The sequence below is a fragment of the Balearica regulorum genome, chromosome 4, assembly GCF_011004875.1.
Source record: "Balearica regulorum gibbericeps isolate bBalReg1 chromosome 4, bBalReg1.pri, whole genome shotgun sequence".
Taxonomy (NCBI): domain Eukaryota; kingdom Metazoa; phylum Chordata; class Aves; order Gruiformes; family Gruidae; genus Balearica; species Balearica regulorum.
The window spans coordinates 55,539,401-55,562,366 of NC_046187.1; the positions used below are offsets into that span (position 1 = coordinate 55,539,401).

A 22,966-nucleotide genomic window follows, 5' to 3' on the forward strand; every position below is an offset into this window, starting at 1 on the left:
CTTCTAGTAGCACCTAGCCATGCCCAAACAAACTAATCCTAAGTTCCTTTCTAATACTGCTTCTTACAGAATACTTCAGATCTGCCAAAAAATTAATTGTTATTGTGTGGTTAAACAGCTGAAACTGTAATAGGATGTTGAAGGACAAGTAAGGGTTAAAACTGTCAACTTGCAAATATACAGTGCTTTGTAGAGAAGAGATTTGTTAGATGAGGTAGGAATGCAATATTAAGTGAAAAATCCCACAAGGGGAAAAAACATAACTCTTGTTACCACCCTCTAAGGGAGCCTTAAGTGAACTTGGAAGTGGAAGAATTCCCTCAGTGGGAAAACTCGCTGTCCAGAAGGCTTCAGGAGAAAACCCTGAAATGATGTTTACCTTACTCTATATTGTGGTCAGGTTGCTCGAGATAGGAGTTAGGGAGAGAAAGGAACAGAAAAGTGAAAAGAAAGTATGAGAATCAGCAGCTGAGAGGGAGTGCGTTAACTGAAGGATTCAATGGTAGCATGTAGGAGTAGGCTATAACATGAATTAAAATACTTAGTACTTTTTTTTTTTTAATAAGTACCTTTTTAAATGTTTTGGCCCATTTAGAATAACACAGTTTCAACATTAGTATGAATTTAATCGTGATGACTGTACTTCAAATATAAATTGTTTTTAAGCAGCATATTTTTGCTGATAAAAGTTAAAATAAAATCCCAAACACACGACAAGCAGAAGCTGTTGATTAATGTCTGGAACCAGAGTCTGATATAGGAAGCAACTTTTAACACAAGTAGCCATTATATTAATGGAGAGGCAATTTTCTTTGTTTAGTTTATTGGATAGCTTCAGAAAGATGGGGATTGTTGTTTGTTGAAAAAACAGCAAAAGTTTTTGGTTCAAGCCCTTAACTTTGCTTTTGAGTTTTTCACTCCTCAACTAATCTCTGAGTAAAAATTAACCAATGCAAGTGAGAACTCCTGTCCTATATTTAGATGGTGTGCAAAGACTGCTGAATTTCAGAGTTACTGCAATACTTAATAGATTTGAAGTGCAGAAGATTGACTACTTTGTATACTTCTTCATAAGTTATGAAATAAAGTGAGGTAGTTTTATTTAACTGCTACAAGGAGTCCAATGAAAACTCAGTAAAAATGCATTGCACATTAATCACTTCTAGTGTAATGGTTGAAAAGTTGAGTAAGTATATATTAAGCAATATATTTTAAAAAGAAATGTATGTAAATACAGTTTAAAAATATGTATAGTATCTGACATAACTGCACTGAACTCCGTATTTCCAAATGAAGTGTCTAGATTGTGTAGAGATTGAGAGATCCATTCCCTACATGCACGAAGTACATTCAGAGTACGTGGGGATGGAGATAGCGTATCGCAGCTGAAATTGCGTATGCAAACTGGTTGCTTGCAAATCTGTCTGTGGTGATAACATAAATAGTGGTTTTTTTGACAGCAGATAGATGCAGTAATTGGACAGTTTGAGGGCAAGAGGCAGTTCAAAACGTAATAATTAATTAGCTCTGTGCCAATATTTTAACAAGAGACTCCATTAAAAGTGTTCTGCCTTGTTTGAAGGTGTGCATTTCACTGTTTGATTAATGTATACATTGTGTCTTACCTTTTGCTTGCCAGTGTGGTTGAAATCAGATGTCAGTCTCCATTTCTAGTGCAACTGGTTGAGCCAAAAATGGCCTTGAAAATTCTGATGGAGGAGTGGAAATGGAGACAGGGGTGGACTGCTGTGATTGGAGAACGTTACGTCAGTGCAGCTGCAAGGGTGGATGCAATTCCTTTTTCCTTTCTGCGTACCAACAGCAGCTGGCAAGAGGCTGTAATACTTAGAATATTGTCTGTTAAGGAATATAGCTGAAACTTTGGCTTTTGAGCAGTGTAGATCCATCTCTCGTACCGGGACTCTGTCCCTTACCTTGCGGGGGAACTGTGCTCCCATGAGGGCTGCTGGACAACCTAGTTCCCTCAGCACAGGAGGAACTGAGCAGCCATGAAACCTTGAAGAAAAAAAAATCCCAGTATAGTGGGACCTGTGTGTTTAGGATCTTGGAGAAAAGTTGCGCCATAGCAGGAGTCCTCTCCTCCTTGGCTCTGCAAGGTATGGGTATAGCCTCTTAGCTATATAAAGGTGTTGATATGTTCATAGGCGTTAGGAAGGTTGGCTTCTCTTGGTCTGGTTGCATACCAGTGCCGCCTTCTAAAAAGGAGCTAGCTCAGCTCTAATCTTTTTAGGGACAGGCAGAGTTCTCTGTCCCTAAGACATGTAAAACAGATTTAACAAAACAAATACCTCCTCAATTTGGTCATTATTATGACCTTAGCATGCAAGAGGAAGTTAGACTAAAAAAATATTGTTTAGATTGTATCCCAGCCCTGTGAACTGAATTTAAAAAGAATATGCTGAAATAGAAGATCCTCTCTTGTATGAACCAATACCCTTATTTATGGAATTAAAATACCCCAAATCCCACTCTCCAGTTAGCATTGGCTGGGGTAAAACTGGAAAGACTTTTCAACATCACCTATTTCGAGGCTCTGTTCTTTCCTGTGAACATCTGCTTAGCTTCACAAACTGTGGTTTTGTTAGTAAGTTCTTACAGTTGTCTAAAAGAACCACTGGGTTTTATTTTGCCTTCATGTTAACTTAATGGACTGCTAAATTTCAGTATAGTACTGTCAATCATAGACAGAAATCATAACACAGCTTTATTCTTTTAATTGTGCATTTAATTAATAACAGTAGAAAATAGTCTGATTACCATTCAGTTTCACTGAGAAATATTTAATGGAAATGGTGTAGAAGCAAATAAGGATGTTCTGATACTGCTTTTAATTTAAGAAATTGGAATTTCAGCATAGAACTACATGTAAGCCCACAGAGGAATTTTAAATATGACAGTTTTACAGTGGGGGTAAGTGTTTTGTATTGTCTTGAGTATTTTTTTTTTTGTTTTAATACGTAAGCATGCCTGGAGCTACCTGATGGCATTTCTGTCTGTGATAAAAAAATTAATGTCAATTTAAACAGAAGAGTTTATATTGCACGTATGAGAAGAAACAATAGATGGGAGGAATACGAAGTTTCAGGCTCTTGTATTGCTTAAATTTAGTCAGAAGCTAAATAGTCCATGGAGATGAGAAAAATCTATACTTCCTTTATGTTGCAATATTTCTTAATCAGAAAAGACAGTCTGGAAAATAGTTACAGAAGTTACTCTCATTTTAAAGGCTTTCTAACATGTAATTTTAAACAGTGGCACCTTGTTTCCCTTGCAGTTTCTATGGGGAAGACCAGGAAACCTGAAGTGTAGAATTCCCCAACAGCCTGATGTCCTTTTAGATAAAGCAATGAATGTTTAGAAGGGCTGTGGAGGGAAAAGTAGGCAAAAAACCATGGACAAACGCTTTGTGGAACTGGGAGGAGTAAGTTGGGTGGGAAAGGCAAAGCAATATCTTTAGTTTCATTTCAGAGGGTTTGAGACTTGTAATTACTTCACAGTGGTGTATTTTTAGGTGGTTACGGCAAATTTTATTTACATATGCCTGACATCACTGAAGTAGCACAATTATTTGTGCGTTAAACTTGTCATAGGATATTACTGTTTTCCAAATCCAGTGTTTTATAAGCAGTTTTATTTTCATCTTCCTTTCTCCTCTGTAACCCTTCTTCTGGGCTTTGAAGCAGGAAATAGTAGAACACTATGTTGTGGCTTTGTGAAGACCATGCAAAAAGAAAGAAATGCAGCAAGCAGGTTTTTTCCTTCTTCATGAGACTCTGTGATAGAGCTGTACTGTAACTAACTAGATAGTACTGACCTCCCCACAGCAGACTATGAGGTCCGGCTGCATAAATACAGATGAATGTCTTGTCTACTGACTAGAATCTGAAGTTCTCAGTACTGGATCACAGAATAGTGACTTGTGCAAGGTGTGATTCAAACTGTCCCTTAGCAACTGAAAATACAAAGTGTGATCCTTTAGATAACATGTAGTTGATGCAGGCTTATCTAAAATAAAAATTTCATATGATGGTTTAGAATTAATCAGTTATAATGCATGTTCTTATGAATTATCTTTGATATTTCTTTTACTTTTTTTTCTAAACTTTTAGGACCATTTTATATAATAATAAATTGTTTCTTCTGGAATCTATATATATGTGAATTTTCTTTTGCACAGTTATATAGAAAAGTCATTAAATAATATCTTCTAGCAAACATTTATGCAACTGTTGTTGCCATTCAAAGAACATTAAAATTTCCACCACAACTTATATATTTTTTGGCAAAGGGTGAGAGCAATCCTACACACCATTTCAACTGTGGTTTCTAATAGTACAGCTGTTGGAAATACTTTTTTCATGTCATACTGTTTCTTTGATCACGTAATCAAAAGGTAATTTCCTCAAAAAAAGGAAATGCCAGTGTTTCTCATCGCACCGTAAAAAAAATTTGAACTTAAGAATAGTAGGAATTAAAAATAATGGATGCAATTTTTTTGTACAACAGGGAACAAGAGAGACTCTTAGCCATCATTGCAGTACTCTTGGTGATGCTTTAAGGAAGGAAAATGATTTTGCTCTCATCATTGATGGTAAATCTCTGAAGTATGCTTTGACATTTGGAGTGAGACAATACTTCCTGGATTTGGCTTTGTCATGTAAAGCTGTTATTTGTTGCAGGTAAGGCTTACGTTATTCTTGCTCTATAGTATTTTTATCGACACAGAAAAATTAAGAAACTTCATTTATTTCGTAGAAAATACACACAACTATGTTGTCCAACCGTTAAATATGTTTAAAAAGAAACAAACAAACCCACTTCAGTAGCTAAGTTATGCAATACAGTCATTCAAGCAAAATATTTCTCTAGAGCAGTCTGCTACACAGTGTACCTGCCAAACAAAGTCATTCAGGTTGCATATACCTAAAAAAATAATTTGTTATTTGTCAAGAATTGTCTCAGCAAGATTGAGATCTTAACCTTAAATTGATCCTACAGTTAGCTGCAAGTTGTAACACATCTGGATTCTTTTGTAGAGCTTCCTGCGCAGGCAAGATTTTATATCTCTGCTTTTTCTGTAAGCCATGGATTACATTGCGTAAGAAGTACACAAAAATATTAAAGGTACTACTCTAGGTGATTTTTATTTCCTGAAGCTCATGAAAACACCTTTTTTTTCCTAATTATTATTACTGCTGATTGTTTTGGGATTCTTTTATACCATCAGATATTTAATCCTTTCCTATAAACATCAGCTGTTAGAGCTGTAAGCTTACCATAACAAGAGAACTTTTCCCAGATCAAAGAAAATTAAATATCTGCATTCTTTAAATATACACAATGTGAAAGCAGTTTGGCTTGCCTTTTAATATTGCCAGATTTATATTAAGGAAGGAATACATAGGACTATAAGTGATTGGTTATGTGTTTTGGGGCCTTCTTGCATTTTTATGGATTTAAACACAAAAACTGCAAGCATCTCCTGAGCAGTACATCACCTTTGCTACATTTGAATGATTGAATGGAAAAGGAAGTTGAGTGCTCGGTAGCTAGATGAACAAGAACTGCTCCTGTCAATGTTTAAAGAACTTGGCTTAGGCCAAGTGATTAATCTTTCAAAAAAGCAGAAGCAACGACTTTTCTTTACAAGATCATCAGTAACAGAGGTAGGATATCTGTATTAGAAATGCAAGCAAACATTCCAGAACTGTGAAAATCGCTGCTGTTTTTATCAGTGTCTGAGGTAACTATTGCAAGGTTAGCCAGTTAATGTTCTCAGAGTATTTTTTCACTATTTTGACCTTTGTAGTAGCATAGAAAAAGCTGTTTCCTATATTAAAACAGGAAAAGCCAACTCGGAAACAAGGTATTTTAAGTTCTTCTACAGTCCCTATAGCTGCCTTGTTTTTCTCAATATGCAAGTGTCACATATTCAAGTTCTCACAATTGATGTAGTACTGAAATTTTTAGGGTTGTCTGTGTATTCACACAACTCCATATTTAAATAGAATGCTATGTCTGATTATAATTGCTTTAGAGAAAAAAATGTTGAAAAAGGAGGTCAGCCTGGATTTTGTACAAGAACAAAATAATTCTTAGAATTCAGCATCACTTCTTACGAAATTCAAATCTTCTTTCAATAAATTATATAAGTAGAGATATGGTGTATACAAATGTGAAAACTGTTTTAAATACACCTTAATAGACTACTGCTTTTGATTAATAAGATAAATAAATGGAACGTTCTCTTATTCAGGTAGAGAGTTTAATAATGTTCCATTAAGATAAAGCAGATTCATCTGAAAAATCAGTGTTCAAAATGGAGCTATTTTTCTGCCTTGCAAAAGGACAGGGAAAAGCAAATGAGGTTATAGCATCCAAATAAACAACTGGTTCGTAGTCTTTCTCTCAAACAATGTGTTATCCTACCAAGTGATTTTTATTTTTTAATTTTTTTTTTTTTTATGGTTTAGCTTTGTAGACATGCTCCAGCATGAAGCACTCTGAATTTCAATCTAGGTCTTACTGTTTTTTAAACTGAGATCTTTTACCCTGAGACACAGTTTGTACTGTGTATAAACATTTTTCTAACAGCAATAGTCTTATAGTCTTTCTGACAGGCAAGTTGGGACTTTGTGCTTGTTCTACTAGTTCCAGTTTTGGTCAGCATAGTGAGTAACAAGCAGGAGATGCATGTAGAACTGCTCTTTCAAAACTATGTTTCTTTTTCTTCTCTTTGCTATATTTGAAAATACATTTTATGCCTTTTGAAGAGACAATATTGCTGTTTCTCTTGAGCTATAGAACCATTGAAGGATATTCTGTACATACAGCTGTCTTATATTGCTAGCATTTTTGTGATGAAACAACAAAATTTGCAAATGAAAGTTTCTTTTCTGGTAGTGTTCTTTCTGCCATTTCTACACTTCTGTAATATATCTAGGTCAGCTGGTTTCAATACATGTCTAGGTGTATATGGTCTGAAATATTTTGTGGTTGTTTAAAAATTGGCTGTAGGTTTAAAACTAAAATATTTGCTTGTAGCACTCATTGCTTTAGTATATGTTTTTTTTAATATCACATGCTTCTCAAAAGTCAGAATTCTGCCCCCAAAAAAAAAATTCTGTCAATGCTCCATGATTAGTAGCTAAAATTTCATTTCCTTGTTTGTGAGCTTGAAAATAACTAAAAATTACCATTTAAAATTTGTTTAATGTAAATCACTTAAACATATCATTCTGACTAAATGAAAATGTAGGCCTCTCTTCCATCCATATAAAGGCAGTAAACATTTTAAGCACTCCTTGTTTTTAAAAGTACAAATTTACATCCCTTTCTTTGAAGTTTTCAGACTGTATTCACTTGTTCAGAAGCATTTATTACATATGGATTCTTACGAAGACCAGCCATAACACAGATGAAGCTGACAAATATTCAGTAGACATTTCACTTAAAAAAAATCTGTGTGTGTAATTCCAAGCAGATGTTTGGCTTAAAGACTTTTGACAAACTGAATTCCAAGTATATATTGGCTTCAAAGTAGTGTGTGCAAGAAGAATGTTAAACAGATTATTCTGTAGTAAAAATGTACAGTTGAGAGTGAACAAAATGAGTCTTCTATAGAAGCTGGCTATAGTGAGTCTTGGTACAATATTCATCAGCAGAGTTCAAATAAAACATGTACAAAAGATCACAGAAATACTCTTTGATATACTTGGACCATAGAATTCTTCTGAAAGTCAGAAGCCTTCATTGCAAGTTCACCACAAGGCTGTAGTCATCCCAGGTCCCTTTCTCAAAAGTCTGACAGTATGTGTTGCACAGGCAGCTGAATAAAGTAGCTGTATAGCTACCTTCAATCTGAAGGCTGTATTATTTTTCACTCCTTTTATTTTTTTCCTTTTGCAAAATTATGCAATTAAATTTTGTGCAACTTTTCACTGATTTATTGTACTTAAAGCTTAAGAAATTTTGCTTAACTGGCACAGAATAGGCATTGGGTTTTTTTTTTCAGGTGATGAGGCATCACCTGCAGGTGAACTGTGAGAAGATCTCCTTTAGCTTATGGAGAGGAGAACCAGAAGGAGCTACAAAGATATTACTGAACCCAGGGAGAATTAGAGTATTGTATGTGAGCAAAGATGAGTGTAGACACGGTGTACCCAGTTTCTATTACTAATGCTGTCATGGTGTTAAGCACGATGACCTAGAAAGAGAGGCAACCCCTCTTAGTGTACCCCTGTGCTGGGAACTCGGTACCCTATCTGATGTTAAGGCTTAGTCTATTTGTTGAAACGCTATTTTTCTTTCTTCCTATAATTTTATACAGCAGACAAAATGAAAATATAGTGACAATTGCTAGATGAAAAATGGAAAATACTTTCTTTTTTCTTTTATAAATATGGAGCTCATATTATTCCTTCGTTATTTTTTCTGTGACGTTCAAATCAGATCAAGAATAAGTCTGTTCTGTAGTAAAATGAGTACCTTGGTGATATGAACTGAAGTCATAAACTGATACCATTGAAAGTATGGTATGGAGTGAAGTTACGTGATTATGATGAGTGTGACCTCAAGCTTACGTAAGATCTCATTCTACAAAAGACAAAGGAGCTTGTAGTAAACACAAATAATATAACAAATACACTTCAAATGTAATATTAAGGAATTTATAGAGATAGCGTGCTTTAATTTCAGAAGTTGTATAACTGGGTATAAAATAATATGCAGGAAGACAGATCATAATGTCTCAATTTTTTTTTAATCATTTCTGTTTAAAAATCGATATTTTAAAACAGTTCTCTCTAATATGCTTGGTACGTTGACTTCCTCCACCAGGAATAGTTTAGGATCTTCCTTCAGCTCTTAAGTCATCTGACTTTCAGAAATGTTAAATAAGTTTTAGCTCGTAAGAATTGTGATTGTTACTGTAATTTACTATCTTAGACAAAACTTAATCTTCATATATGTAACATGAATAAATGTGTGTTTCGGGATGTAGAAAGCATGTCTAGAAAACCTTGGTTTTCTCCTACAGTTTTAAAATACTTTTCAGAATAATTATGATCAACCTTAGACAGCTAAAAACTTAAATAGTCTTTATTTTAGTGGAAAAGTGCTTTCTGTTCATAGGAAATCGATGTTGGTTTGGTGAAATTTGCATTTCTAAAGGACATCATCAAAATTTCTCAAATACTGTTTCTACTTTTGCCCTGATTACTTAGCTTTTCTCAAATCTTTGTAACTTGGATTTGTTAATAAAGGAAATGGATAATGGGTAATGGATAATAGCAGTGTGATGTCAGAGATTTGAGGTTTTTTTCTCAACTTTTTCTGCTGCATTTATGTTTTCATTAAACACCATGAAATCAGTCACCAGCCTCAGCTGTCAGTTCTAAGAATAACTTCAGGTTTCTTGCGTTGCCATTAGTGTTGTTCATGTGTATCTTTAGGAATGCATAAATACCATAATACAGCTGAATTTTTGGTGTCTGGTGGTTACATTTTTTCTTGTTACTGAGCTTTTGAGTGCCATACAGCAGTCTTGGTTCAGGTGAGAACTGTAGTCATGAACTCTACAGGCCATGTTACTTGGCAGTACCCCAGTGAGTAGCAATATACAGAGTATGTTCAGGAAGGAGCATTATTCAGAAGTAACTGCTTTTTTGTGTTTTTTCTTTGCAAATTTGTTCCCAAAAAAACTTGTATTCTTAATTTCTAGTATATTCCACTGGGGTTTGGTTGGGGTTTTTTTTTTTGACTTGAAAGAATTAAATCAGAGTATGAACATCACAATATAATCTTTAACTCTGAAATTTTGGCTCTGCAGGGGGAATCTCACAGCCCCATTTGGAAAGTTCAGAAGCTTACGGTGCAAAGGGATTACTGCTATGATTGTGCATATGGAAGACTTGTAGGAAATTAATTAGAAACACACATTTTCCCCCAGTTTTTGGTGTCAGTGCATATCCAGTGGCAAGTTCTGCTTCTTATCCATGTTTAGCTTTTGCATGGAGGCATCCAGAATGAGTTTGTCTGGAAAGCTGGAAATATAAGTAAGGAAAGGATGGTTCCACCTTTTCTTCACTAGCTGCACACCCCCAGCTGCACAGCAAGTGTGGCTGGCAGCAGCAGGAGTCACGCTTTGGTACCAGAATTGCTTTCTCTGTAGGAAGCAGTGAACAGCAGAGTGGGAGGGGGAGACTTTTTTTTTTTTTTGCATTTCTCCTTGTTTCTGCTTATACCACAAAAGGAGAGGGGCAGGGTCTGATCCTTGACTCCAGTGCCAGGAAGCACAAGAGTGGATTGCCACACTGATTAGGGTTTGCTCCTTTCCTTCCCCACCCTGTGAAACACATCAGTCCTAGCACATAATTTCTGTATATTGTTGTCAGTTATCGTATCTCAAATTCTACAAGGACTGAATTTCAGCTTACAGAGTAGAAATTTCACAACATGAAATGGAAGGTACACGTGTGATACACACAGTGCTAGATGGAGCCAAAAACTGATGTAATTTCATCAGTAGAGCTTTTGAATCATCCCTGGAATAATTTGTCCCCTCAACTGTGGACAGGTATTTTCTTAATGATGGGTAATTGGAGCAGCCCTGAAAAGAACAAGGGAGAACTTACTGGCAGTTAAGTGGAGTAAGTAAAGTGGAGGATCAAGAGTCAGTGTTCAAAGTTATTTCCTCTAATTTAGCAGTGTATGCTATGTTAAGATAGTAGTGGTCCACAGGTGGTTCCTGTTTGCAGTGACATCTGTGTCTTAAATATCCTGTTGTTTGTTTATAAAATATGTATTTAAAATACAAGCGTAACAACAAAATATGCCAAAATCTGCAATTGTTTTAAGTTAATACTGGCAGTGGCAGTGTTTAGGGTTTCTTCCATTACTCTATTTTAATATAATGTCCCATTACCCCATTGCTATTTGATCTATGTGTCTTCAGTCCTGTTAAAATCTTGCTTCAACAAATCAAAGGTTTCTATGAATTTTGCTGGAAATATGCTTTTAGCATATAGCCTAAAGGGCAATAACTGCATCACATCACTGACCAGGGTGTTAGCTGGCCTGGTGTTACTACCTTTTCACAGAATGTAAAGTATGTTTTGAAAGTCCTGTATTAACCCTTTTTCTTTCTGTTACCCCTTAGGGTATCACCACTTCAAAAATCTGAAGTTGTAGAAATGGTTAAAAAACAAGTTAAGGTAGTAACTCTGGCCATTGGTGATGGAGCAAATGATGTCAGTATGATACAAACAGCACATGTTGGCGTTGGTATTAGTGGGAATGAAGGTCTACAGGCTGCTAATTCTTCAGACTACTCAATTGCTCAGGTAAGTCATTACACTGTAAAAAACTACAGTAAAGGAGTTTAATATCAGATTAATATTGGTGGATGCATGTTCTGATTGTGTGTTTGTTCATTTTTTTGCAGTTTAAGTATTTGAAGAACTTGTTGTTGGTTCACGGAGCCTGGAATTACAACAGAGTTGCTAAATGCATCTTGTATTGTTTCTACAAGAATATAGTCCTTTATATAATTGAGGTAATTTTACAGTACAGTAAATGTTACTTCTTGAAAGTAAAAATTTTATTATTTTGAGGTTTTGATTATTAGATATGATTTAAAGAAGCATTTAAACTGTCAATAAACACTAGTACTGAATCTCACTATTTAATAAACTGATTATTATTAGACTGATTTATTTTTTTGTACTTTAAGACCCAATTGTCTTAAAAATACGTACTAAATATTAGCACTGGCAGCATTACACTGCTAGCTTATTAAAATATTGTATCTGTAACATCATTAAATACTTAAGGAATACAGTTAAAACAGCCTTACATTTACTGAGATGTATGTGCTTAAGCTCTTTGAGCTGGTGTCAGTAACTGTCTGGTTCGCACTCTGGAGCCCTTTTTTGGGTCACTGTTGAACTGCAGAGCTGTTGCTGTTCAGAACAGTACTTAGGGTTTTTACATATATCTTTAGTTACACTACTGCATACTGTTCACTTGTTGATGAGGTAACCATGCCTCCTTAGGCTCGAGTTCATGAACAGGGATACTTTCCTTGAAAGCAGCTGACCTAGTTTTCTCACCTGGAATTTTAAGGAGACTAGAGTCTCCTTAACTACAGTAGTATGAGAGGACTGTGTTGTAATTAAATATATGTTTATTGGTAGGTATGGTTAAGACAGCATGTATTATATAGCTATAATTTTCATGACCACATGGCAACCTTAAGATTTTGAACATATTTTTAAATAGATTTTAAAATTTTTTTTCTCCCTCCCACTTCCTTTACTGTTCCTCTCTTTCAACAGCTGCTTTCTTATAAACAAATATGTATCTAGTAATTATGTTTCTAATTGATTCAAACTTTATATTCACAATGATACTTTGGGTTAAAAATGGGGGGCAAATGTTGCAAAGCTTGATCACAAAATAAGTTTTATAGGTCAGTCTTCTGTATTTTTACATTAATGGGGTTAACAGTTATTCTTAAAACTTTCTTAGTTTTTTTAATATATTTTCAAATACATACTCTGCAAGTTTAAGGTATTAATCTGTTTTTTACTGAAAGAAAATGCCTTCTTTCTGTTAGACCTGATGTAAACATTAACTTAAATATTCCAATTTTGATATTTATGTATGTGATCTGACACTGTTGCAATGTTTGAAAATACTTTAAATATGTTCTTATGTACATGTGTTGTAGCCAAAAAGTGTGCATTTTTCTTAGCATATTTTTTACATTTTCTAAATTTTCTTTTTTCTCTTTATTGTGTTACTAACGTAAATAGATTTCAATTTAAGTAGTGGCAAGTTTGTAGCCTGTTTAGAAAAACATAAAGTAGGAAGCTATAGGAAAAGCAAATCCATTAAAGATCCTTTTTTGCTTTAGAAGAGATGACAGACTTAGATCCTGCGTTTCAAAAGCTGAATATCTGATTAAATGATCCAACTTCCAGAAGTACTGATTAGCAATAGTTGTTGAAGTATTTGGGGAAAAAAAAAAAACCAACCAAACAAAACGGTATTAATGTATATTTGTGTTTATAGAAAACAACCAAAGTTGGGCTTTAGAAAATACTACCTTACTTTTCTTCATTTTCTGTCACTGTCACCTGCAAACACATTGTAAATTTATAACTTAAATCAGACTTAAATATCCCACTGTTTGTATTCTTTGTGCAAGTTAAATGCAAGGTACAGAGATCATAGTCTAAAAATACAAAAGATTAGAAGATGTAGTCTCTGCCTTTTGAACAGATGGAAGGGCAAAGATACCATTTTTATATGGGTTATGACCCTTTATATATCATGCACACAAGCATTTTGCCATATACACCTTCTCTGGAAGAGAAGATGACTTTTACTTGAATTCCTGTATACCCAGCGTTTGTCAGCTCAGAAAACTTTCGCAGATGTTAATAGCTCATGTCAATACTGTGAGTGAATGGGCAGAAATTCATCATTGAATGTCTCTAGAAAGGACAACTGCCAGTCTTGAATCTCTCTTTTCAGTTTTTGTACGGATCAGGCGTGGGAGCAGAGAGCTCAATGAGTACTTGTAAGCTGCTGCTTAATATGCAGAAATGCTACATCAGGAAAAGGTCTGTGAAGCTTTTGTGGCCACGCCTCCCCTGTCTTGGAGTTTAGAAAATAATACTGTGAAAGGCATGTCTGGAAGTTGCTTTAAATAAGTTTCTTTTTATTAGCTGACAATAACTAAAAATACCTACCTTTACTTAATAGATGCATATTATATTTTTAAATGTCTGCTCAGTAGTAATCAAACAAGTAATGTAATAGATTCCATTTAATCTAAAATACAGCGTTTTCCCTAGGCATTTGTGAGGTGATATGAAATAAGTGCTATTGGTTTCTTGGTTCAGAAAAAGGTAAAGGTCTATAGTAATACTCTGGCACACTGATTAGTCTTTATCAACATTTAAACTGCTGTTCTAACAAACTAGAAGTGGGCTGTGATAACTCTTTCTACTCTGTGTCATGACTCAATGGATATTTAAACAAGGACCTCATCTTTTCTGTGGGACTAGTCCCAGTAACTTTAGAGGTTATATTCTGAAGTATCATTCTAAATTGCAAGTGAAAACTTTGAATTTCTAATAGACTGCTAATGGGCATTATTAAACTCCTTCCGAGCCTCACACTCACATACGATAAGCCTGTGTAGAGTCTCATACTTATTTTGAGGGGGCTGTCATTACCTTATAATGATGGTTGGGGTTGAGATTGATCTAGGGATTGAGAACTCCTTTATGCATTGGTTTTGGTTTTATAATTACCATTACTGCATATACTCTTTTGCTAAACTGCTTGTTTGGTGAAGTTACACCTATCTCCCTTCATCTGAGGGACAAAATTTTTCTATCCCTAATTTTTGTTCTGTTAGCTAGAACTAGTAATAACATAAAATAACTTTTTTTATTTTAAATAAAAAATGTTTACAATTTTTAAAAAATTGTTTTTGAAGACCTGCATAGGTCATTCATGTTTCATGTAGGGGAAAATTCAAACAAAAGAGTAAAAGACCAGGACACAAACAGAAGAAACAGATGCGTGGAGTTGACATTTAAAGTTCAGTCACAGATCCTTAAACGTGGGCATTTGTAACAATTTAAGTGATATTATGTAAACAATTTAATTATACTAAGTAATTAGAGCTGTAATGGCCTCTCATTCTGTAAACTTTGGATGATGGTTATCTTTTTTTCCTCTCTCCCCCCTCCCCGCCTCCCAGCCCTTTTCATCCCACTCCTGAGTTACACACTTTCTGCTGCTCATGTCCATAACTGAAGTTTACCATTTTGTTCCTCGTTTCTTTTGCCTGGCACATGAGATGAATGCCTGTGGTCGTATTGAGCCCCATATCCTGCATAACCCCAAACATGAGCAGTCTTTCTCTGTATGCTCACGCTGCTTCTGAGCTGTAGAGTTTAGGTGGTGGTGTTTGGTATGCCATGGTGTACTTAATGTATGCAACTGCACCGAGTTCAGTTTAAAACACCACAGCAGAAAGTGATTGTGCTCCTGCCCGCTTTTTTGCATTATATCGTTTGAAAACTTAGAAATACAGGGTTCTGCATTGAGGCCCATCTCATTTTAGATGGGCTGTGAACCTAAATCTTTCTTTTTCAATGGAAATTATGTAGCCATTGTACTATAAAATGTTCTGAATTTTCATTTCTCCCTCTGCTTACATAGGTGTCCCTTAAGAAGTAATTTAGACTGTTTCCTGTCCTTCTGTATAGGGGTGCTGGAGCAGTAATTTGAGCTGTTAGAGTAGGACCTGCCCTCTAAGAAAGTGGCTGAATCTGCTCCTAAATTAGTATCATGTACAATATGTCCTAAAAACTTGTTTTCCAGGTACAGCTACCTTCATTGTCCATCATAATCAGAATGAAACACACTTGTCCGTGGATAATTTTCCCACAGTGAAGCAAGAAACTGTGTGTTTCTTGTCACTGTCACTAATACTGTAGTAAGCTCTGTAGAGGTTTTTTTCATGTCTGGTTAAGAGTGTAATTTTCTAGGGTCCAAGGTTCAGAAGTTAGGGTAAGTGGGTGACTTGCTTTCTTCCCCTCTTACAGTTTGAGATAAGTTTGTATTTATCCTTGCTGCTTCCCCCACACTACCACCTCCACACTACATCTACTGATTAGTTTTGAGCTATAGGTGGTGTTTATGTGAACATTGAAATACTATCTCATAAACAATAGAAAATCCATGTTTCTTCTTAAAGATGCTCTGTCTTTTGAAGTAATATGTATGGTATTCCACTGAATGGTAGTGTTTCTACTACAGAGAGCATAGTTTTTAGCCACATTAAAAAGTTTCTCTTCCCAGCCATTTTTTTTGATAGATTCAACAAGAACTTTAGAACCCAGCAGTGCTTCCAAATGTCACTTCTGCTTGGCTTGCATCTAGAGTTCTGACCAAGACTTGTTCCAGTTCCTCATTACAGTAAAACTTAACTGAAATGCCTGTAACTTGCATGCTTTCTTTGGAAAAAAGTAAATGCTAAGATTTCAGGAAGTTACTGTTATAACTTAAAGGATTTCTTTACAATTCTACAGTAAAACCGTAGTTTTTAGAGTTTAAATAGCTTGAAGATTTTAACTTAAATTCTGTACAAAATGAAAGCATCAGGGGTTTTAAGGAATAAAATGATGCATAGCATTTCTGAGAGGCTTGGTAGTGACTTCATGTGACATTCTATTGTAAATTAAAATATTATCAAATTCTTGCATTTCTTTTAAAACAGTCACTCCAAAACAATTTCAAGTGTTGCTTAGCATCACTTACCTTTAACAGCAGTGCATATGTGGAATAGATTCAGTACATGTATTTAGGCCTTTCTTTTTAAATTAAGGTTTTATAACATTTTGTCTGTTAGATAAATCACAACAGAAAGTTAATGTTCTTTCCATATACTCTTTGGTTATGAAGGGTCAAGTATATGTCTACTTGCAGTCTGTTTCATTTTCTTCCTAGAGTCATACTTTTGTTAAACTGTCTGAAATTACCAGCAATGAAATGTACACATACAATATGTGCCCAACTACTGAGTCAGATATTTTCTATTAAAACTGTCTTTTTCCACCACCCTAAACCCTTTCAAATTAAGAATTCTAAAATTTACTCCAATATTTGATACAAACAAGAAAAAAAAAATAAGGGGTCAATCAGATAATAATATGTATTTTCCTAGTTGTCTTTCTAGGTTGGGAGTAAAAGAATGTAGGAACTATGTACAATGAGAAGGTTGAAAAGAGAGAAGCACAACTTGTATCCAACAGTGGTGCTGAGGTTCTGGATTACATTCACACATCAGCTTAGTTGTAAAGCATCCAAAAATTGTTCTGATATTGAGTGCATAATTAATTGTTCAGTAATGAACAACTGATTATGCACTCATTTTGCTCCCTCATACTCAACCACTGAGAAACTACTGCTAATAAATACCTTCTAAATTCATCACAGTTGAATGATAACTTCTATTTCAAAAGTGAAAAATCAAAATATACAAGAGCTTATAAAAATCTCATTTAACTGGCATAAGTAATTCTATTGTCTTTTCAGTTCGTAGGCTGAAAGGTTAGAAAATAGAGTGCCTGTTACTGTTAATCAAAGAAATTCAGCATTATAAGACTTCAGAAAATTCAGTATATTCTATATCTCTATATTGCAGCCTTTAATATCCATGATTGTGTATGCAATCTTGTTCCAATAATTGGCCACCAAAAAAAATCTATTTACTTTTCATTTATTGGTTGAACAAATAGCAATTTTCGTTGGATTTTAACTCCCATTTTTAGTGTTAATAATTGCTAATTTCAGGGGGGTTTCCATCCCAAAGTATTCACAAACATGTTCAAACGTTCCACAACATGATAAAAGAATATGAGCTTGGTTATAGAATCTGGTCGCCTGTAGACCAGCCTGGGTACGTATTGATAAACATACATATTGATTGTAGCATTTCATGCTTCCCCTAATAAAGTCAAATGAAATGTGAACTGCAGCAAAGTCTCTGCAAAGCAGCATCTAAAAGTTCACTTGAAAAACATGAGTCTTAAATTGAGTAGAATGTTGTTGAGATGGTCCTAGCTTCTGTCACCTTATAGGTGATGTTTGTCATTGGCAATATAATTTGTGTCCCTTGTTAATAAAGATTCATCAGACATACTTCTCCACTTTGTCATCGAACTAATACAAGCATGTAGAAGAAAGCAGTCATGCTGCATGCTATACTGAAAAAGATAACAAAATGTGTCATCATGCCTTTAAAATTAAATTTGATTTTTTTTTAACGTTTTAGCAAAAGTGATACAACTTAAGCCATGAAGAGATTTCCAGCTGCCTCTCTAAAATACTCTGTAGTTGCATTAGTGCTTGTTAACTAAGTAATTGTATTGATTTAGTGTTCCGGTAAAGCCTCATCTTTTAATGAGTTTCATGTTATGAAAAAGGAATATTGGTACAATTTTCAATTCTAGACTACAGCTTACTGTATGAATGCTATTTGTTAGGAGGTTTGCTAATGATTAGAAGCAATAACTACTTCTAATCTGTAGGTGTTTCCTGTGATATTTTTTCTTCCCCTGATATTTCTCAGAATTTTTATTTCATTAAGAATTAAGTACAATACAAATGCAGTGAACCAAATCACTCTTAAATACTTAACAGACATAAAATTCCTTCTGAAAATAGCTACCCCGTTGAAATGTTTTCATATTTAGATGGAATCGCTCACGTATTTGACTAGATTGCCCATTATCTGTTCTGAACACAAGTTGATTATTTTTATTCATACAGGTTTAAGCCATAACATCCTCAACTGTGTTGTAAATATGTTCTAGGAATACTTTTTGTGAAGCTGAGGGAAAAAAATACTTATCACACCTCGCAGGACATTTGAGTAATATAAGTTTCTGCTCTTTTGCAGATCTGGTTTGCTTTTGTCAATGGCTTTTCTGGACAAATTCTTTTTGAAAGATGGTGCATAGGTCTCTACAATGTGGTAAGATGATTTGTGTGTTTTCAGTTATTTTCAACCATAATCATGAAAGTTTCTTGAGTAAGCAATCTTTAAGCAGGTTTTCACCTCTAAAGTTTTGCAATATGTTTGTTTATGGGTTTTTTTTAATCCATCTTCTAGATGTTTACAGCAATGCCTCCACTAACTCTTGGAATATTTGAGAGATCCTGTCGAAAAGAAAACATGCTGAAATATCCAGAGTTATACAAGACTTCCCAAAATGCACTGGACTTTAATACTAAGGTAGATTTAAAAAATCAAATATAATTAAAGCAGAAATTAATAGGAATTCAGTGTAGTTGTCTTTTTTGTACTGTGCTGCTCATAATTAAAAACAGGATTTTTATTACTACTATTTCCAGTTGTCCACTTATCTGTGAATGGTGCAAATCATGTTTATCCATTTCTAGCAAGTACGGAAGTGCAAGCATTTGGGGTTTTTTTCAGCCCTGATTTTTTTTTTTTTTTCTCTCTGCTGGTAATAAAGCTGTCTTCTATAGGCAAAAGTGATTAGACCTCTCTGTTGCTGGGCTGTATGTATTGGTACTGATATATGGAAATGGATTACTGAAGCCTGTGGAGAAGTGTTGCAGAGTACAATAAGAACTGTCATTAGATTTGTAGAGGGAGGTACTTGGTACTATTCTTTGTCAATTTGGAGTTGCAATTTTATGGTTTAATTTTGAGTTTTGGGAAAAAATACTTGGAGATGGTTAAGAATTGTCAGGGTGGATCAAAAGAAATCTGAGGCTATTTTAGGTGGAAAATGGGTGGCATTGATCTTGGAGAGACTAGCACAAGAAGTAGTTAAAGAACGTAGGACTCTAATATACACAATTTCTACAGATTTATCCATAAACTCTATTAAAAAAACCTACCTGAAACTTTTTCCTGAATCTGCAGTTTCATGAATGCCATCATGTTTGTAAGAGTTCCTTCTGACTGAATTTGATTTTTCTAAATATGATGGGGATATTTCAAGCAATGTCATTGTGTGTTGAACTTGGGGACAGTTTCAGTCTGTCACTGAATTAACAACACCTACATGCAATGATCTGTAGTAGATGCATGGAGCTGATACAGCATACTTAGCTCTGTGCCACTTGTGTTGTAAAACTGGAGTACTCCTATATATATATATAGAATTGTCTAAATTATCTTTGTTCACTGAAGCACGTGAGATTTTTTCTCCTTCCTCACTTCATCCCTTAACCCGCAGAAGCAAACCTAAAAATTGTAAGGAAACTAGGGAAAACTGTTCCTTATGTCACTGTGAATGCTTTACAAATATAAGACCTTTCATGATCCGTTAAAACAGACACTTTTGTGTTGTGATAGTTTTAATGCAGTAATGTAAGTCATGAGTTACATTTGTTGGATTGTTTTTTAAATTATAAGTCTATAGTATAATTGTTGTTATTGCACAGATGTATTGCTGACTTCATTGGAAATCCTGTGGCTGTTCCCATACAACACTTGTTAGGAGTAAACGTCTACAATCTTCCCAGCTACAGAATTCCCAGCTATATAAGTTGAATAGTTGGTGTTAAAGATTTGAAACATTACTGCCTTGAATGTTGATGCAGATGTTTGTTATGGTAAAAGGGATCAAAGGTTAGGAGGTCGTGACAGAGGTTAAAGGATTAGCATGTGACAATAAGAATTGGTCAGGAAAATGGAAAAGTAGAACTAATTTTTCTTGCACCCACCTGTGCTTTCTGTCAAATCAAAACTTCTGGTAATGACATAGCAAGGAGGAGAGACAAAGGTTAATGAGTAGCACAAGTTCAAATGTGCAAAGTATTGGAGTGTAAATTGGATCATACAACCTAGTGTAGTTGTATAATCTAACAAAAGATTTTGAGACATTGTGGAAAATGTTGTGAGGCAGGCAACTTAATTTCAATTGCCTGAACACCTTAACACTCGTAATACACATTGGTTAGTTACAATAAAGGCTATGATTGTCAAAAGCGCCGTTAGTGAAAAAACATGATTGCTATCCTGAAGGAAGTGGGTTACATTTTTTTTTTAAGTCTTTTTATGTCTTTATACAATATATTATGGAAAGTATCAATAAGTTGTTTATCCTTAAACTTAATATAGTTCTTTTCAGAAGGCATATTTTACAAATGAAAATAAATTTGAAAGTAAAACTTAAATTATTTAGCCTATAAATTAAAGGAAGTTTAATATGATGAAGCTGAGCACTTCAAGAATGAAGCATGAAAGAAGAAGTCCAAGGAAGATACTTTATTTGTCCTTTGTTAATTGCTTTGTATGTGGAAGTACATAGGAAGATACATGTAAAACTCAGGTTTTGATTGTTCTACTATCCAAATTTCTTATTACACAACATGTAAATTATAAATCTAGAGTCCTTTTTAATTCCCTACTTAGAATGTAGCACTTGTTCCAGTTGTCTGGTTTAGTTTAATTTTTCTGATGATACTCCCATATGTATACATTTTAATTTCCCTTCTGATTTGAAATTAAAAGGAGGAGATAATACACACTTTTTTTAAAACATAAAAATAAACAAATGACCCATGAAGAACTAAGAGGCAGAAAGTGCCTGTCAGTTATATTACTTCACAGTGGTGGCCTGACAGAAACACATTTTGTGAATCTAACACACAGATAAAAAGAAAGGTCAGGGTTCACAGAGCTAGTTTATTGCAAATGGTTCTCATGGATTTTCTGTTTTCCCTTAGGTTTTCTGGGTTCATTGTTTAAATGGCCTCTTCCACTCATTCATTCTGTTTTGGTTTCCACTAAAAGCCCTCCAGCATGGTAAGTATTATGAAAAATAAGAATACACATGTTGAAGTTTACTAAATACCTTGGTTTTTTTCTTAGGAAAGCTTCGTAAATAGTAACAGTTCTGCATGGTTAAATTTCAATATACCATTTCCAGAACTAAAGCAGATGCAGTATATTTAAAATCTTTTATTTAAAATCTGTTTAAAACTAGGAGTAATATTATGTACATATGCATAAAGCTATATGAATAGATTTGAAGTAAACTGAAACAAGATGGAGAAAGAGATTGCTATGTAATTATACTGTTTTTTATATAATATGCTACCATGATAAATACCTACAAGATCCTAAATCACTGCTGTCCCTTGCATTGTCTCTCACACTTTGTAAGCTTTTATTGCCAATGATTATACCTTCTCTCCTGTTTCTTCAGGGACTTACTAACCCCTTAGTTCACATCTGTATGAGTAGGGTTGTGACAGAGGAAACTGGGATATCTTGGCTCAGACCTCTCAGTCTTCTAGTTCAACTGTTGTACGTGTGCCTGAGTTGCAAGAGAAATGGGACGGTTGGGAGGAAAGTTGTATTAATTAGAGGAAACTTGAAATCACTATTTCCAGTTTGTGAGAATTTTTGTGTGTATGGGAGCTCTCATAGGGATAGGGTTTTGTTTTGCTTCCGCTTTGGAGCGGGGGTCGGGGGGAGTGTGTACCCTGCAGCTTGTCTGTAAAATTAGCGGTCTTCTCAGTTTCCCTGCTGCAGGCAGACAGTCTCTCCTGGCATAGGGGACAGAAATACTCTCGTGGGCGTTTTGGAACTGTCGAGGCTAGATAGTGAGATGGTCACAGCTGCTTGTGCCCAAAAAGGTTAAGGGGAAAACATCTTGCAGAGTATTTTATACTCAGTGACTTCTGATGGGTAAAGGGAGGTAGGTAGCAGCCTGTTTTCACCGAAAGGCCACTGGATGTGAGTTCAGCAGCAGCAGTTTGCATTAGAGAGGTTTGGACAGCCCAGGAGGAAAGAGGTCCCAAAATACCAATGTGTACTCTAAAACCACAACCTCAAATCCAAACCAAAATCCCTTTTCAGAGCTGTAGCCAGTCCATGTGAGAGATTTATGCATTACATGATGGAGAAATGATTAATGAGTATGTGAAGCAGAATAGAGTTTGTGTGCAAATGGCAAAGCTGGGATACTTGCACGAGCTCTTGAGAGCACTGTAGCATAGATCTTTGATTCAGAGCCCCTGGGCTAGAACTGACCTGCTGGCAAGTGGCCTCTATAAGTCTGAACAAATTGCCTTCTGTCTACCACTTCCATTCCTAGACATTGGCCAGGTGAGCAAGGCGAGCAGAAATGGGACCTGGGGATTGGGTGCGAGGCGGGCAGAATAACCAGTACCTGCCGTGGGTCCAGCTGGTGCACAAAGTTTTGCAAGAAGAGGAAATGAGCAAAGGACAGGAATTGCTCTTAGTTAAATCTCTAATGGCTGTGTGTGTGAAGAGGAAAGGGAAATAATGCTATTAGTTTCCTAGGGAGGAGCTGATGAGTGACAGAGGTCCACCAGAGAGAGGAACTTCTGAGAACAGGTTTCAGCTTCC

The 22,966-nt window shown here is 35.2% G+C and overlaps 1 protein-coding gene across 1 annotated transcript in view; it reads left to right on the forward strand.

The window, feature by feature from the left end:
- ATP8A1 (ATPase phospholipid transporting 8A1) overlaps window positions 1-22,966 on the forward strand; it is a 110,840-nt gene that overhangs the window by 53,784 nt on the left and 34,090 nt on the right. The window contains 6 exon segments of the mRNA XM_075752232.1: window positions 4,528-4,700; window positions 11,180-11,363; window positions 11,465-11,575; window positions 18,509-18,583; window positions 18,722-18,844; window positions 21,316-21,394. Coding sequence (XP_075608347.1) covers window positions 4,528-4,700; window positions 11,180-11,363; window positions 11,465-11,575; window positions 18,509-18,583; window positions 18,722-18,844; window positions 21,316-21,394 — 745 coding nt within the window.